Source organism: Gossypium raimondii, chromosome 12 (assembly GCF_025698545.1).
Source record: "Gossypium raimondii isolate GPD5lz chromosome 12, ASM2569854v1, whole genome shotgun sequence".
Classification (NCBI taxonomy): domain Eukaryota; kingdom Viridiplantae; phylum Streptophyta; class Magnoliopsida; order Malvales; family Malvaceae; genus Gossypium; species Gossypium raimondii.
In genome coordinates, this window is record NC_068576.1 from 56,145,109 (window position 1) to 56,159,954 (window position 14,846).

At 36.0% G+C, this 14,846-nt stretch overlaps 2 protein-coding genes across 2 annotated transcripts; one reads left to right on the forward strand and one right to left on the reverse strand.

The window, feature by feature from the left end:
- Window positions 1–781: 781 nt before the first annotated feature.
- LOC105765545 (low-temperature-induced 65 kDa protein) lies at window positions 782–2,978 on the reverse strand. Its single transcript, XM_012584714.2, has 4 exons — window positions 2,883–2,978; window positions 2,570–2,800; window positions 2,013–2,480; window positions 782–1,936 (listed from the first exon to the last, which is right to left on the reverse strand). Exons 1-4 carry the CDS (start codon window positions 2,914–2,916, stop codon window positions 987–989), a joined length of 1,683 nt encoding a protein of 560 aa, XP_012440168.1. The 5' UTR covers window positions 2,917–2,978; the 3' UTR covers window positions 782–986.
- Window positions 2,979–6,255: 3,277 nt separating this feature from the next.
- Window positions 6,256–14,808, forward strand: LOC105765549 (protein SHORTAGE IN CHIASMATA 1). The gene is made up of 8 exons (XM_012584719.2): window positions 6,256–6,397; window positions 6,488–6,556; window positions 7,223–9,495; window positions 10,081–10,288; window positions 11,353–11,844; window positions 12,415–14,037; window positions 14,129–14,289; window positions 14,391–14,808. The coding sequence occupies exons 1-7, from the start codon at window positions 6,299–6,301 to the stop codon at window positions 14,222–14,224; spliced, it is 4,860 nt and encodes a 1,619-aa protein (XP_012440173.2). The 5' UTR covers window positions 6,256–6,298; the 3' UTR covers window positions 14,225–14,289; window positions 14,391–14,808.
- Window positions 14,809–14,846: the final 38 nt, after the last annotated feature.

Consider the following 14,846-nt stretch of genomic DNA (forward strand, 5'->3'; position numbering starts at 1 on the left):
TAATCACCTTAAAATATTTTATTAGTTGTTTAAATTTTATGTACAAGAAGTTGAGATAAGAACTTAAATTTTAAAATAATTTTACTTTAATATTAAAATGAATAGCATAAAGAGTTATTTTAAGAGTTTATTAAATAAAGTATGATAATATATATATACATATTGAGGCTAAATACATAATATACATATATCTTTGAAAAAGAAAATAACTTACATATATTAATAACAGACAATCCACGATCTTTGTACTATGCCAATGAGTCATTAATTTAGAGTGAGTTTGAATAGACAGTGTCTTTACATGCGTTTAGTGTAAAAACGATAGTGGCAGTGAGATTAGATACTATAAACAATACTATAAAGAGAAAAAGTAAACTAAACACACCGTACCGCACACAATCGCCCATTCAAGCCCACCCTATATTGAATATCAAAATTCAAATTTTATAATAATTTAATAATCGAATGAGCATCAATTGCCCAAAATCCAAATGGTGAAAAGTATATTCAAAAGGAACCAAGTTATATGTTTTAATTACTAGTCTATTTGAATAAATAGATTCGGGGTTGACGACGGAAGCCGTATCCAATTCAAGACAAGGATGGGGTCTCAACTCTCAAACCTCAAAGCCCCAATTTAGGCAAGCGAGAATGGAAAAAACAGAAAAACAGGGTTGCTTCTCGTGGAATAAAGTGAGGCAATAAGTACACCACTGACTGCTCGAATATTCTCCCAATTTCTGATTGAATTGCCAACAAATTCCCAACTTAAAAACCTGACTTCTTTTTTGGTGTAAAGAGCACCCAAATTTGTTAACCAGAATATATATAAACACTGTGAAAAAGTACACACATGAAACAGAGGCCATAAGCCCATGGCTACACACATTCAATGAATTTTTTAAAAACAACATGATGATCTCCACACAAAGCGTAAAGATAAAACATCTTCCATTATATCATTCCTTGTAGATTTCTTAATTGAATCAATTGCTCGATTCTTGAAGACGTCGCTCGCCGGTAGAACTTGGAACACCATTATTACCAGATGATGAACCATGTCCCTGTTCAGTTCCCTGGGAAGACACTTCACTTTTGCCAAACCAGGAACCAACAGTACCTTTAAGTTTATCCACTACACTCTTAGTGGGACTATTCATGGATCCTGAACCTACCCTTTCGTTTGTTTCGCCCGTCGTGCCCAATCGCCTTGCCACCTCCTCCGACTCCGTCACTTTCCCTCTTGCCGCCGTTGTTTCCTTCTCTGGTTCCTCTTTTCGCTTTTGCAAGGCCTCCGAAATGACTTCTGATAGTGCCCTGTCTTCTTCACCAGGCTTCAATTTCTCCGCGATATAGCTTTTCATTGAGACCCCTTTGTCCTGATCTTGAACCTGATCAGGATACACTTCGGTTGCCGTCCCAGAGCCGGGACCGTGTAGCTTCGACACCATGGTGCTTCCCGCTCCTGCAACTTTCTCGTAAACAGGACTTAGTTTATCCGCCATAGTTGCAGCCATTTTCTTTCCATAATCTATAGCTGATCCTTTCGTAGTCGGACTTGATCCATTCGTGGTAGTCCTACTCTCGTCCTTTTCTCCATACCCGAGCTTTGAAGCTACAATGTTCTTAGCTGACACTGCTTTATCTGCAATAACAGAGGTCGCCGACGATATTTTCTCAGTGTAACTGCTCTGGTTTACCGGCTCATCAGCAGCAACATTACGTGGGTGTTCTTCAGGCTTTGTGTCCATGGTTCCGGTGTCTAATGGAGGACTTGGTCCAGGAGAGAACTGGTTATGGCTTCCTGTAGGGTATAATTCTGATGCAACAGGATGAGTTGCAGGAGGTAAATTGTCCTTTCTACCCTTGTCTTCCTCATAGATACTCATTTTATCCATTGAGTGCAAAAGTGGGGTTATCCCTCTTCCTTCTCCACCTGTTACAATGTCACCATAAATAAGCAACACCAATTTGTCATAAAGCTTATGATCTACAATTTGAAAGGACTTAACCTTCTCCTGTTGGATCTGTGACCTTGGACTGATAATTTGTAGTAACATAAGCATCAGGATTGTCCTTAGGAGCAGCAGGGTCTTCCTCCAACCCTATGGGTCTTTGTAAATTAACTTTTGGCTGCCCTGAATACCCTCCTCCTTCCCCATGAAGAAAAGTCCTCGTAGGACCGGTCGTATCTTTGCCTTGAGAACTCGGCATAGGTGTGTTTTGCGGCGCTAGTGGTTCCCCAACAGTATCAGTCCTCTTCCCAAAGTCGACCCTCGCTTGTTCTCTCACAAAGCCTTCCAAGCCATCAACAGCGCTGCTAGGTGGTTCATTGTCTTTTGTCCCGTAGTTTCCGGTTATTCCCCTTGATTCTAGAGGATCCAGGACCATGGGTTTTGACCTGTCGTTTGTAATCCCAGGACGGCTCAAGTCTTCTGGTTGTCCAGACACAACAATTTTAGCAGCGGCAGACTCGTACACTTTCAAAAACACGACAAGACATTCCACAAGTCAATAAACAAAAAAGAAAAAGGAACAGGGAAAGATGATGAATTGAACGCCAACATACTTGGTGCACCGTGAACTTCGGGATCTTGAACAATTTCTTCTTCTTCTTCTTCTTCATCGTCTTCCTCGTCCAGGTCATGATCATCAGGGATATGACCTTCATGGTACTCATGACCATGATCATGGTTATGCCCATGCCCATGTTTTTTAATTGTATCCTTTATCTTCTTTGCTTTTGCCTTCACTTTTTTCAAAACTGAGTTTTTCTCATGGTGGTCATCTTCACCTTCTCCTGTGATAAGAAATTAAAGAATGTTAAAAACTTAAAATGCATTTCTATAACTATAAATAGAAACAGAGATAGGTTTTCTCACCATGCTGGTGAGGATAGGCCGATTGGGTATTCATTTTTTGTTTCAGAAAAGTGATTTGCAGATAGAATAAGAGTATAAAACTGCACGAAAGGAGAAATCTCGGGTGGGAGGTTTTATAAAGGGAACTAAAATGCCATGGTTTCGCCACCTTTGCATGGTGGTGGCGGTGTAACATTGGCACACGTAGAACATGACCGACAGGATTCTATTACCAGCCACGTAACTAGCGTTTCATTGTCGACGTGGCAATAATTCCTGTTTTTATGGTATGGGATAATTCATGATTATCTTTTATCAGAAGATATATGCTTTTATGTTAAAAACGACGAACTGCTGGACTTGGGAAATGATGTTTAATAAGGGGAAAAAGGCCCCACTGGGAGTAGGTGTCTGGTGTGGAAGGGAACACGCGTATTCAGTCACCTATCCAATAGCAACCTTCAAGATATCGACACACCATTTTTTTTAAAGCTATACACGCTTAATGGGTTAATATAATGTAGATTTTTTTAGTTCACTTTGATAGTTGGATTTGAGAATTAGGTACTTACCCAAAAATAATTTGACAATTAGGTTTGTTTGTGTAATTGAACTTAGGTTTTCACCCAAATTTAATCGCGTGGTATTATGATATTGTTGATTGGAGTTGAGTACTAGATCCAATTGAAGTTATTGGGGAGTTTTATCTTCTATAAAAACTATTAAGAAATGATTGTATGAAATTATAATTTTATGTCATTTCTATCTCTTTCTATTATGAGCATGACAAATTAGATTTTTCTTTCTTGATTTTCAGCTCTTTCCTCCTGATAAAAGATTTAAATCCAATTAAAAATTGGGAGGAAAAAATTGATTTGTCACGCTGCTATTAGAAATGGATAGAGATGGGGTGGAATCACAGTTTCATACAATTCCTAATTTAAAATATTATTGTCAAAAAACATTTTTGAGAAATAAATTTTTAATTTTAGATACGATATTTTAAAATAATAATATGGATGTAAATGATACTCAATTTTATTAATATTATGATATTTCAAAAAAATGGAAATAATTTATTGTAAGCCCTTATTAATATTTTGATATATAAAATATATTTTTAATATATTTAAGCAATCAATATTAATTGTTTGTAAAATTTAATTTAAATGTATATGAATTATATTATAAATACTAAAATATAATCATTATAAATTCAAATATAATGTTATATATTTGAAACAAAATTCAATAATGAAATAATTGTATACCCGACTAAATATTGCATATAATACGTTGAATTATGTTACGTAAAAATCACTTTTAACTTCAAAAAGTGTTTTATTTAGCAATATTAATGTCCCTAAAATGCTTTTAAAAAGTAATGATAAATAAAGTATTAATTAATTGTCAAGTTTATGTATTAGTGTAGAAAAAATAGGTATTAAAGTAAACATAATTGTTAAGTTGAAAGATTAAAAGTTATATTAATCCTATATGAAATAGGGTTAATTCCATAAGACGATACTTAAAATATAATTTTTGATTTTAGGTTGGCCTCTAAATTTTAAATATTCTAGTCAATAATTAAAATTATTAATATTGTATCAATTCAAGGTTCTTCTAACAGCCTAAATCATCAAATTAGGTGTAAAATGCCATTTTAAAATAGACATACAATATATTTAAAACACTTAGATTAAATTGTAAATCCATATGTTGTTATTGTATGACAGATTTTTTTGACGTGTGGTTGTTTGTGTAATAAGTGCATGCATGCTTATAATTCGATTCACATGTTCTAAATGCTACATGTTAAATTTGAGATGACATTTAATGCTTAAATTTAGAGAATGTAATTGATATAACGTTAATACTTAAAAGATTCAATTAAAATATTTTGAAAATTTGAAATCAATTTTAAATTTAAATGATATTCTAAGGTTGTTTGTTGCGATTAAAATACATAAATTGAGCATGTTTAATCATATAATTTATAAATATTGGTATAATTAAGTAGCACACTTAAAAAGGGGTTTAGAATATGATGTTAGTATTTGTGCATATATAAAATATGATTTTAATGAGTGGATTGAGATTTTTAAATAAAAGAAAACAAGAATACTTAATTTTTTAATCTTTTAAGCATAGGGATTTAATATCAAATTTGGTGAAAATACAGGGACTAATAGCATATTTTAACAAAACACGCACAAAAAGGAATGAAGCAACGGTGCGCGCCATCCATGCAAGTGGTAAGCGAAACAAAGTCCACCAATTTAAAATTTAAGCGCCAAATTAAATTTCATGCTCCATTTCCACCTTCAACAAACTCGTAGAATCCACCACCGATGCGAACTCGATTTCTCAACGTCGATTACTTGAGCGCCTTTCAATCCCCAGCCGAAACCCCAAGCTTCCTCAACCTACCGCCTCCTCACTTCCCTCCTCATACTTCCAACTTTATTGACGATCTTCTTCACTTTGATTCGTTCCTCAACCTCCCTCTCCAGACCGAGAGATTGCCGATCGACGCCGCTCTCTCCAACTTCTTGTCGGAAGCAATTCCTCCGTTCATCGATGTCGATATCAGAGATTTCGAGGATACTCGGTTTCCCAGTGGAAATGCCAGCGCAAAGTTCTCCGCCGAGGTAAAGTGATGAGTTCAGTTCTCCTTAGTCTCCGATGCGATTTTAAAATTTTTTGCCGGATTTGGAATGAAAAATAGCTGATTATGATGTCAAGTATGAAAATCTCGATGGTTTTGGATTCTAATGGGGAGACTCCATTTTTTACGTCGTTTATTTCCTGAGAGCTCTCTGTCTCTTTTGATCGATGAATTGTCGATTGTTAAAGGTGCTTCAATAATGGAAATTACCGAGTTGTATTTTCTTAATAGAAGCAATCTAGATTCAATAATGTATAGTGCTTTTCTTTTTTCTCCACTTCATATTAACTCGACGCTTGATTTTGCATTCCCTGCTTTTGTTGAAAGAAACTGCGAAAATGCATGTAGTAAGTTTTTTTCTAAATATTTTTAGTCAATGACTAAGACTAATGTTATTAGAGAGTCTAGGTTCTCTTGAAGGATTACAAACGGAAAATTAATGTTACGCATTTCGTTGTTGAAAAAAATTAAGATAGTTGAGGTATTCTTACAACTGGATCGTTTTATCATAGTGAACTTGTCTTTAGGAAAAATCTTTATAATCCAGCAGCTTTGCCTCCGACGGTCTTGGTCTTTTTAGATCTAGATGATTTTATTGATGCGCAGGAAGAAGCTATGGTTTGTAATGAGAAGGAAGCAGGGAGTCAGAGAACTTTTGGATCAGAAATTCAGGAGGTTAGATTTGCAAAAAGCTTTAAACTAACTTTCTCAAATGATGTTAATCTTGTTTCACTTTGTTCTCGTTAGGATCTTCCATAAAGCTTAATTCATGCCACTGCAGGAGGATAATGTAACCTGTGGAGCTGATAAGGATGTTCGGAGGTTAGACGTGATACTTTTTGAAACACCCGAGCTGGATACTTTTTTGGTATTATCTATTGTTCGTTACATATCTGAAAAGTTTATTCAGTACCACAGCAGGTATTTGAAAATTTATAACCTGTATATTTCTTTGCAGGATAATGCCCACTTTTCCGAGAAAGAGATTGAGACATTCTCTGGAATTTCAGAGATTGATAATAATAAGGTAAATAGTAATTTATTGAATGATTTCTTTTGGAAGTTTTATATAGTATTTACAATCGGACTTTCCAGTCTTCTTACAATTTCCTTAGGCTTAGCTTTTTTCCTTGTGGATGCAGAATAATAGATACTAATCTTTGGCTGAGTTAAATTAAATATTAAAATTCATTTCTTTTTAATTTGCGTAAAGTAAGTTTACAGATCAAGTTTAATGATTACCTCAGTGCTTTAGAGAGGTTTTATATATTTAATTTAACATTTAAAAACTCCTACAGATTGGTCTTAATTTGCTCAGTATGCTGATGGATCTGCAGTTTCTCCACATATCCTATAGGCTTCTTTTTTTACACTTGTTTCCTACATGCAGCTTTAGTCATATCTGGCTCGTGTATTACCTCGTTGAAAATTGGATGCAAGTTTTATATTTATTTTGATCAAAGAAAGAAAAGCAAAGCAATGTTTTAAGTATCTGATGCTTCATCATATTCAGTTGATTCTGTTGAAAAGGAGGAAAAAAGAAGAAAAAGAACATATAAAAAAAGCTAACTGATGCAAAAGATCTGCAGTGTTTAAAGGAGAAATATTACTGTCACTGCTTTAAGTAAGCTTTAATGATCCTTCAAATTCTTAGAAAAATTTGGTGTCTCTTTTGAATTGAATCTTTCTTCAGGATGAGACGGGCCCTATACTGCAGTTTCCTGACAAGATTCAAGAATCAGTTTATTCAGTTGAAGATGTTATTTCAGAGTGCAACAGGGAGCAAAATATTTATATGCTGGAAGAGGATTGTTCTTTTGGAGGTCGAGAGCTCTTACAGCATAGCATCTTCCCCATTTTGGAGGTGGATGAAATAAGTCTGGGTATCATGACAAGTCATTCTATTGATGATGTACTTCCTACTGCTTTTGAATCTATTGAATCCCAGCTGTGGACTCAAGAAAATGATCTGCTTACTGACAGCAAGGAGCTCTTGGGCTCTATTGGGAATGATATCTTAAAGTTTCTTTCTGATCTCTGTTTAATGGAAAAATATCCGGAACCTGAGCTAGCCTTCCCAGAGATGTTCCTGGATGTGAACATTATATGCATGGTGGAAACTCCTCAAGCTGATGGGAATTCTGAACTTGTTATGGCAAAACAGTATACTGGTTATCTTTTTCCCACAAACCTGGTTATTTTTGAGGAATTCCAGATTTTTGATGTTGATTCATCTCAAAACTTTGATGTGTTTTTGAACAGACAAATAACCCATGAGCCAGAAGCATGTAACCATATGTTCAAGGAAGACTTGAATTTCAAGAGTTTCAGTGAATTGGTTGTTAGTCATGAACTTGTGTTGGTAGATGAAACATTCAAATCTTTGCCTATACATGTTCTCTCTGATCATGGAAGGTTGAGGTTACCATGCACAGTTATCGAGGAATTACTGTCTGATTTGAAGCCGCTGCCCCTATCTGCATCTGATGGTATCTACTTGGACTGGTATATATTGGAAGATGATAAATGCAGTAGTAAAGTTCATGCTTTGTTTCAGAATATGATGGAGGAGATAGATGCTTCCAGCATTGATTTTGAACAGGAAAGTTTTGAGGGTAGGAAGTTAGTTTCTGACTTCATTTTCTCAGATGATGCTTTAACAGGATCAGCTACTGAACAATATGAGGAAGTACCGAATGTAACTTTTGATCGCGTACCTATGCTTAATGATAATCTTATGGCTGTTGCGTCCAATAAGTTACAAGACAACGGTTTCCCAAAACCAGGAAACTCGAAACAATTAGCAGAAAAAGATGATAAGAGGGCTTCATTACTATTCAAGACTATGTCACAATTCAATGATCTTGCTTTTTTCTTGAATCCCCAGAAAAGTAGCGCTAGAGAAAATGCTGGACCTGAGGCCATGTCGTCCAATCCAAAGGCTGAATTACCGAATGTTTCATCTGGTCGTTCAGTTGAAGCATGTGAATCCGCTGGTCTACAGTCACATGTCAATGGTCCAGATTTTTTCTTGAATCCCCAGAAAAGTAGTGCTAGAGAAGATGCTGCACCTGCGGCCAGGTCTTTTAACCGAAAGGCTGAATCACCCAATGGTTTATCTGGTCATTCAGTTGAAGCATGTGCTTACACTGGTCTACCGTTACAAGTCAATGATCTTGATTTTTTCTTGAATCCCCAGAAAAGTAGCACTAGAGATAATGCTGGACCTGCGGCCATGTCATTCAACCCAAGGGCTGAATTACCCAATGTTTCATCTGGTCATTCAGTTGAAGCATGTGCGTCCACGGGTCTACTATTGCAGCAGTGGCATATCATGGTTTACAATATAAAATTGCCAGATGATATCTTGGCACTGATTGAAAATTTTGAAAAGTGCTATCTAGCTATCTTGCAGAATGAGACAGAGCTAATTTCATTTTTGGGAGAAGATAGGTATGAATTGCTTAGCCTTCCAAAGAAAAAGTTAATGGACTGTATAAAGAAAAAAATGGCACGAAGAAATACTTCCCATGGTGATGAAGATATTATGGCATTTGTAACGTTGTGCGCTATTAAGCAAATGGCTTGGTACATGTGTTTCTATGGCATCAATGCAGCTCACTTATATGTAGACAAGCTATGTCGAAGCCTTGGGTGCATAAATTCAAGATTAAGTTTCCTTCATTCCTTGATTGAGGATGCTCGTGGCAAGGTTGATAAGGAAATAACTACATCACATCCCTCACTCTGTGTTATACGGGGAATTTTACAGTCCAAGACCAGCTCAAGTAATTCCAAAGTGTTGATCTTGGCGGAGCAAGTCTTCTGGTGGTCTTTGAAGAGTTTGTTGATGTCTATGGGATTGTCCTGGAACGAGCTATCAAGTTTCTGCACAAACGCAAATCCATCAGGTGCCTATAAGATGGATTCTCAGCTGATTTCAGATTGTTGGTTGGTATCTCAGGAGTAAGTTCCAAACCTTCAATATCTAATATATTGTGGCATATTATTTGCAAAATGCTTATCAACAACTCACTTCATTTGGTGCTATATGATTTTTTTTTTTCTTTTGCTCTGTGAAAATTCCAACTTAATAAAGTTGTTACTGCTGGACATAGGAAATATTAGTTCCCCACCAATGCAGATTTGTACTCATGAATTCGATGACCTATTCCTAGTTCTCTATTTATACAGTATGTATAGTCTGCAAATGCACAAATATTCCTAGATAAGATTGCTATGACGCATGTAGAACCAAATATAAGATGCTTAGTAAATTTGGGAGATATTGTTGGAATTCAACAAATTTTAGCTTTGATTTAACCATGTAGGTTAATTGCAGTATTTCTCATAGCAAAGGCATGTGGGACCTTTTTGAAATATTTATCCAACTTTTAAAAGTCTCACCAAAAGATTAAGAATGCAACGCATTGCACATTATGGAAAACTAAAGATAAAACTCTGAAGTGGGTGGGTCCATCCGAAACTTTGGTATGCCTGTTGTGCAGTGTTAGGAAGCCATATATGATACTCTCTTTCTTTCTCCTCAAGGAATGTTTCTGCATCTTTTCCATTCAACAAGTTCAACGTTATTGTGGAATATGGAGGCTTTTGTGGCTCATCTAGAGTATCTTCTTTCCCCCCCAAATCAGTTGGCTTGACTCATGTTCACTTTCTGAAGATTGAACTGGATGACTCTAGTGCCTCCAAAGCACTTTGCGAAGGTGTTGATATCCCCCAGATTGCAAAGAAGTTGACGGTAAGTCTCCTTTCATATTTGATCAAAGAATTTATCTATTCATTGATGATATCTATTCAAACCTGCTATTTCGAGTAGGATTATGAACAGAACTGCTGAGCTAAATGCGTGGGTGTACTATTTTTGTAATTTTAGTTTTACTCCTAGAGTCACATTTTGTGTAACAAAATTCAAATAAAAATTATAGAACAAAAAGACATTATTAATTCTAGTAATACCGTTAAGAGGGTTTTGTTAGGTATTAGGTCAAGGAATGAAGACATTAAGAGGTCAAAAGATTTGTAAATTCTTATAAACTAATGAATACATCAATTCAACACCAAAGTTGAAATATGTGGTTAGAGTAAACAGAGGAACAAAATATTGCACGTAATTGATAGAATGACCCGTTGGAATATAAATTGTGAATTTAAGCATGTTGCTTGTGTTAGTAGTTTGCAATGTTACTGGTTTATTTAGCACATTGCTCAGAAAAGTTTAAACTAAATAATATAAAATTACCTATTCGTATCAATAAACAAAGAAATTCAGTGCTAAGCTCGATGGGTTAAGCTCTTTTGGTGGGCTTTTATATATTATATGGGTCAAGCCCAATAGTTTTGCATTAGAATAGTTAACAATTGCATGCACTTTTATGATAGTCATTTAAAAAAACTTAAAAGCCTCAAAGAAATTGCCTTATCCCTCAGAGTTTGTTGTTTATTACTTTTCCATACATTACTTCTAGCAGCTTGTGTTTGAAGTTGAGAAAATTCCTCTAGGACGAGTTAGGGGTGCATAGCTGAGTTACAATATGGGTGCTTGATTTGTATTAAATTGGTCTTTACCATTGAAGTTGATATCCTTTTGAATCCTTAGGAATGAAAACAATTTACAAATTATTTATATTCATCAATTAAATAACCGCCAAAAATTGACTGCTGTAAGGGATAAGTTCTGAACTTTAAAGTAATATATTTCCTTACGGAATTAGCTGCGTCTCTGATTCTTCATGTAATTGTTTATAGCTCTGTAATCATAGTGGTAATCACAGACATTCTCTGAAGATGGTACCAATGTTTTAGGAAGGGGAGTTTCATTCAATCCTGGCCCTTGATAATGTGAACTACGAGAATGTGGAGGACCTACTGAACTTTGTACCTGTTGTAGACAAGCATAACAAGGGGTCTGTCGGAAGTGGGAAAGAAGAAGAAGCCTATAGTTTGCCTCTGCCAGTTGCAGTTGAAACCAATCCAAACCCGCAGAGATTGGCAGACATAGTAATTATTGTGAACATGCAAAATTTTGATAAGGAAATGATCGTATCCAGAAGATCTACTTATCAAAAAATTCTTGCAATGGAGAAAGAAGGAGCTCAAGTAGTGGAACGCGATTCAAATCTTCCAGTGGATGTCATAATTAGCTCTGCAATTTGCCTGGTATGGTATGATTCCAGAAACATAGGAAGGAAAGCTGCCATTTCAGATGAAACATCTTCTTGCTTACAGTTGTGCATTGAGGATATTGCAACTAACATTTTGACATTGCTGAGTTTTACTTTCAGTGGCTGTTTCCTGGTAATTTTCGCAATTTACATCAATTTTTTTAAACTTTGACTTTCATACTTAACTACTTTGAAAATCTTAAAGTTTCAAGAAGATAAATGCCAGGTTTTGTTTCTGGTATCTTGGGATGCTTAGAACCAGACAACCTAAGTTTTTGCTTGGTAGTACCTTTCGGTTCATCAATATGGTTAGTGTAGGTTTATTGGACCTCTAATAAAGAATCTTTAAGTTGCTTCTATTCATTTTCTGTGTTGCTCGTGACTGATAATCAATAAAAACGACTATGGTAATTTGATGCTGCTTATTTGCATTCGTAGTCATCTTTTGCTGGCTTGGTCAGAATCAGCAGATTAGTAGTTATAGGTGATGTTCTTGCTTTTTCACTTGAAGTATGGACTTTTAGTTTAGGTTGAAAATTAAAATAAACCCTAGGGTAGACAATTTTGTTCATAAAATGCGCAAGATGAGACATGGTGCTCTGGTAAGATGGAAATTCTGCACTATTTTCAGTAAAACATTAAACTATTGTTGTTGGAATCTGAAATTTGAATTACTATAAATTTTATGTACTTTCTGTTCAAGGTATTTGAGGGAGGCATTGGCTTCCTTTCTACGGTAATGGAATCCTCAGCTGGACTCTATGCAGCAGCAGCAAGTTTGGGAATTGACTTCCAGCTATTTTGCTCTTATTCATCTGAATCAACTGATGAAATTATACTAAATTGCATTGACTATGCTGCTAAGACGACCAGGGGCCCATATCCAAAGATGCCTGATTCAGAAACTCTTGCAGAATCGTTCCTTACTAAATTTCCTTCAGTTAATCCTTTGACAGCGCATGCAATACTCTCTTCGGGAGGAATGCTCATTGAGTTCCTTCAGTCGTCACATGAATGCAGGATTCAGGCAGTTCAAAACTACTGTGTACCAGATGAAAGTATTGCTCTTTTCAGTGCTTTGTGTAAGTACGGTGAGCGGGAGGACTCAAAATCTGTAATGACAGACTGCTCTTCTTCTGTATCTTCGGGTCGTAACTCCGACAAGTGTCATTACAATGTTGGTTCTCAAGGAAAACAAGGCAAACGCAAAAATAGCTCTAATAAAGTCAGCACAAGGATGGATGAATCACAGCATTTTGAGCCTGTGAGCAAAGATGAGTTCCTGCATCCTTCTGGACTGTCGAAGCAATATGATTCTTGGAAATCTACAGGTTCTGAGATGTTCCAGGATTACAAAAAGCTCAGTTCATCTTTAAATGATATATTTGATCAAGAGCAGGATTTTGATTTTCTCCCTCAAATTCCTGGGCGATATGATTCTGACATCTATGAAGGTCCTAACATGTTAAAAGAGGCAAAAAAGCCCAAACTCGATGTACCCTTGAAAGATAATATATGGGATTACAATCTGGGAGAAAATGCAGGTATGCTGAATAGTTTGGACTGGCAAAACACCAATAGCTTTGAGAATCAGCGCGAAGAACTTACAAGTGAAGTTACTGACTTTGCTGACAGTCCGATGTCTGGTGAGGATTTCTCTTGCTTTGGTAACTCTAATCCTTTCTCCTCTTTGGTGTCGGAGATTGAAGAGGATTCTGCTAGAAAATCCAAAATTGCTAGAAGATTGTCATTTACTAAAGGCAGTCACACTGTTTTCCCATATGTTTCTGAGATCAACATTGGTTCAGATATGTTGAGTTCTGTAACATGTCCTAGACAAGGTCTTGTAGGAACTAATCCTAATTCAGATGCAAGTCCCAGCAACCAAGAAAACTCCATACGGGATGTTTTAGCTCAGCGATCTGCAGCTTGCAAAGGATCACTACTAAAAAACGATGTATCAAATCATAGTGCAACATCACTCTCAAAGGCCATTCTTTCAAACCAACCACAATTAGGTTCACCTTGGACGATAGAATTTCTTAACAGGATCAGAGAGAAGAGCAGATTACGTCAGCAGAATCTTCCTTCTGATACATCTGCTTCACCCTTTGGCAGATCAGGAAATATAGCAAAAGTTCCTAAGAGAAGAAGAAGTCCATCAATTCTTGAGTTTTTCAAATACCAAGGAGGCAACACTCCTAAGAAAATACTAGAACAAAGGAAGCAGAAAAGACCGCCACAAGCATCCAGCTCATCTAAGAATGAAAAAACTTCATCCTCCCTTACACAAACATCGACACCCACTGATAAGAGAACAAGACAGGTTTGTATAAACTACCCTCTGAATTTGACGTGTACTACAGATACAACTGCATATGTCTACAATATTAAACCATGCACTTTTTCTCCTCCAGACTCTATCTTTTGAAATGAATGGAAGTGGAAGTCAAACAAAGCTAGTTTGGAGAGACGGAGGAGCACATGGTTTGAGCAAAAAGCTTCGCTATTAATAATCACGATCGAAACAAACGTGGTCCAATGTATAAGGGTATAGATTCATTTGTAAAATTAGCAGGTTGGTTCAATTATGCTCTCCAACAGTTTCTTTTTCCGTTTAGAAATTAGCATTAAATACAGAGATACACTATCTTATTTAAATTTACTTGTTTTATGCAGAACTTCCTTTAAACATTACATGAACTTGGAGCAGTTGCGACACTTTTTTCAAGAATGTATCCATATGGCTCAACGGCAAGCTCAAATAGCAGAGTCATGCCAGAAATATTTGATTTGCTCAGAAATTTTGAACTGACTAGCCCATAGGCAGCTAGGATTTATAAAACGTTCATTAGGTGTGACGTGTTCAGGCTTGTTTATTAGTAAGAATGATTGCTTTTTTGTTATAGTTTTATCTTTTATGATGATAGTATTATACCCCAAGAAACAGAAAAGCTCCATCTTAGTGAATCAGTTGTTAGCTTGAAGCGGAGTAGCAGGACTGGTGACAAAGACGTGCTTGACTTATTAGTGATGTTTCCACAAAATTAATTCTAGATTTTAATTTATTGAGCAGAATGAATCGGTTCCTATATAATTAATGGGTCCCTGTGTATCTATAATTTAAAACCTCAA

What these genes read in the sequence shown, in the direction of transcription:
- LOC105765545 (XM_012584714.2), bottom strand. Translation starts at nt 2,916, where the DNA reads ATGAATACCCAATCGGCCTATCCTCACCAGCATG. An exon ending in CGAAGTTCACGGTGCACCAA is followed by an intron (nt 2,481 to 2,569) that starts GTATGTTGGCGT and finishes TGTTTTTGAAAG; the next exon opens with TGTACGAGTCTGCCGCTGCT. An exon ending in CACAGATCCAACAGGAGAAG is followed by an intron (nt 1,937 to 2,012) that starts GTTAAGTCCTTT and finishes ACATTGTAACAG; the next exon opens with GTGGAGAAGGAAGAGGGATA.
- LOC105765549 (XM_012584719.2), top strand. Translation starts at nt 6,299, where the DNA reads ATGCCACTGCAGGAGGATAATGTAACCTGTGGAGCTGATAAGGATGTT. An exon ending in TGTTGGTTGGTATCTCAGGA is followed by an intron (nt 9,496 to 10,080) that starts GTAAGTTCCAAA and finishes TTTCTCCTCAAG; the next exon opens with GAATGTTTCTGCATCTTTTC. An exon ending in CTTTCAGTGGCTGTTTCCTG is followed by an intron (nt 11,845 to 12,414) that starts GTAATTTTCGCA and finishes TTTCTGTTCAAG; the next exon opens with GTATTTGAGGGAGGCATTGG.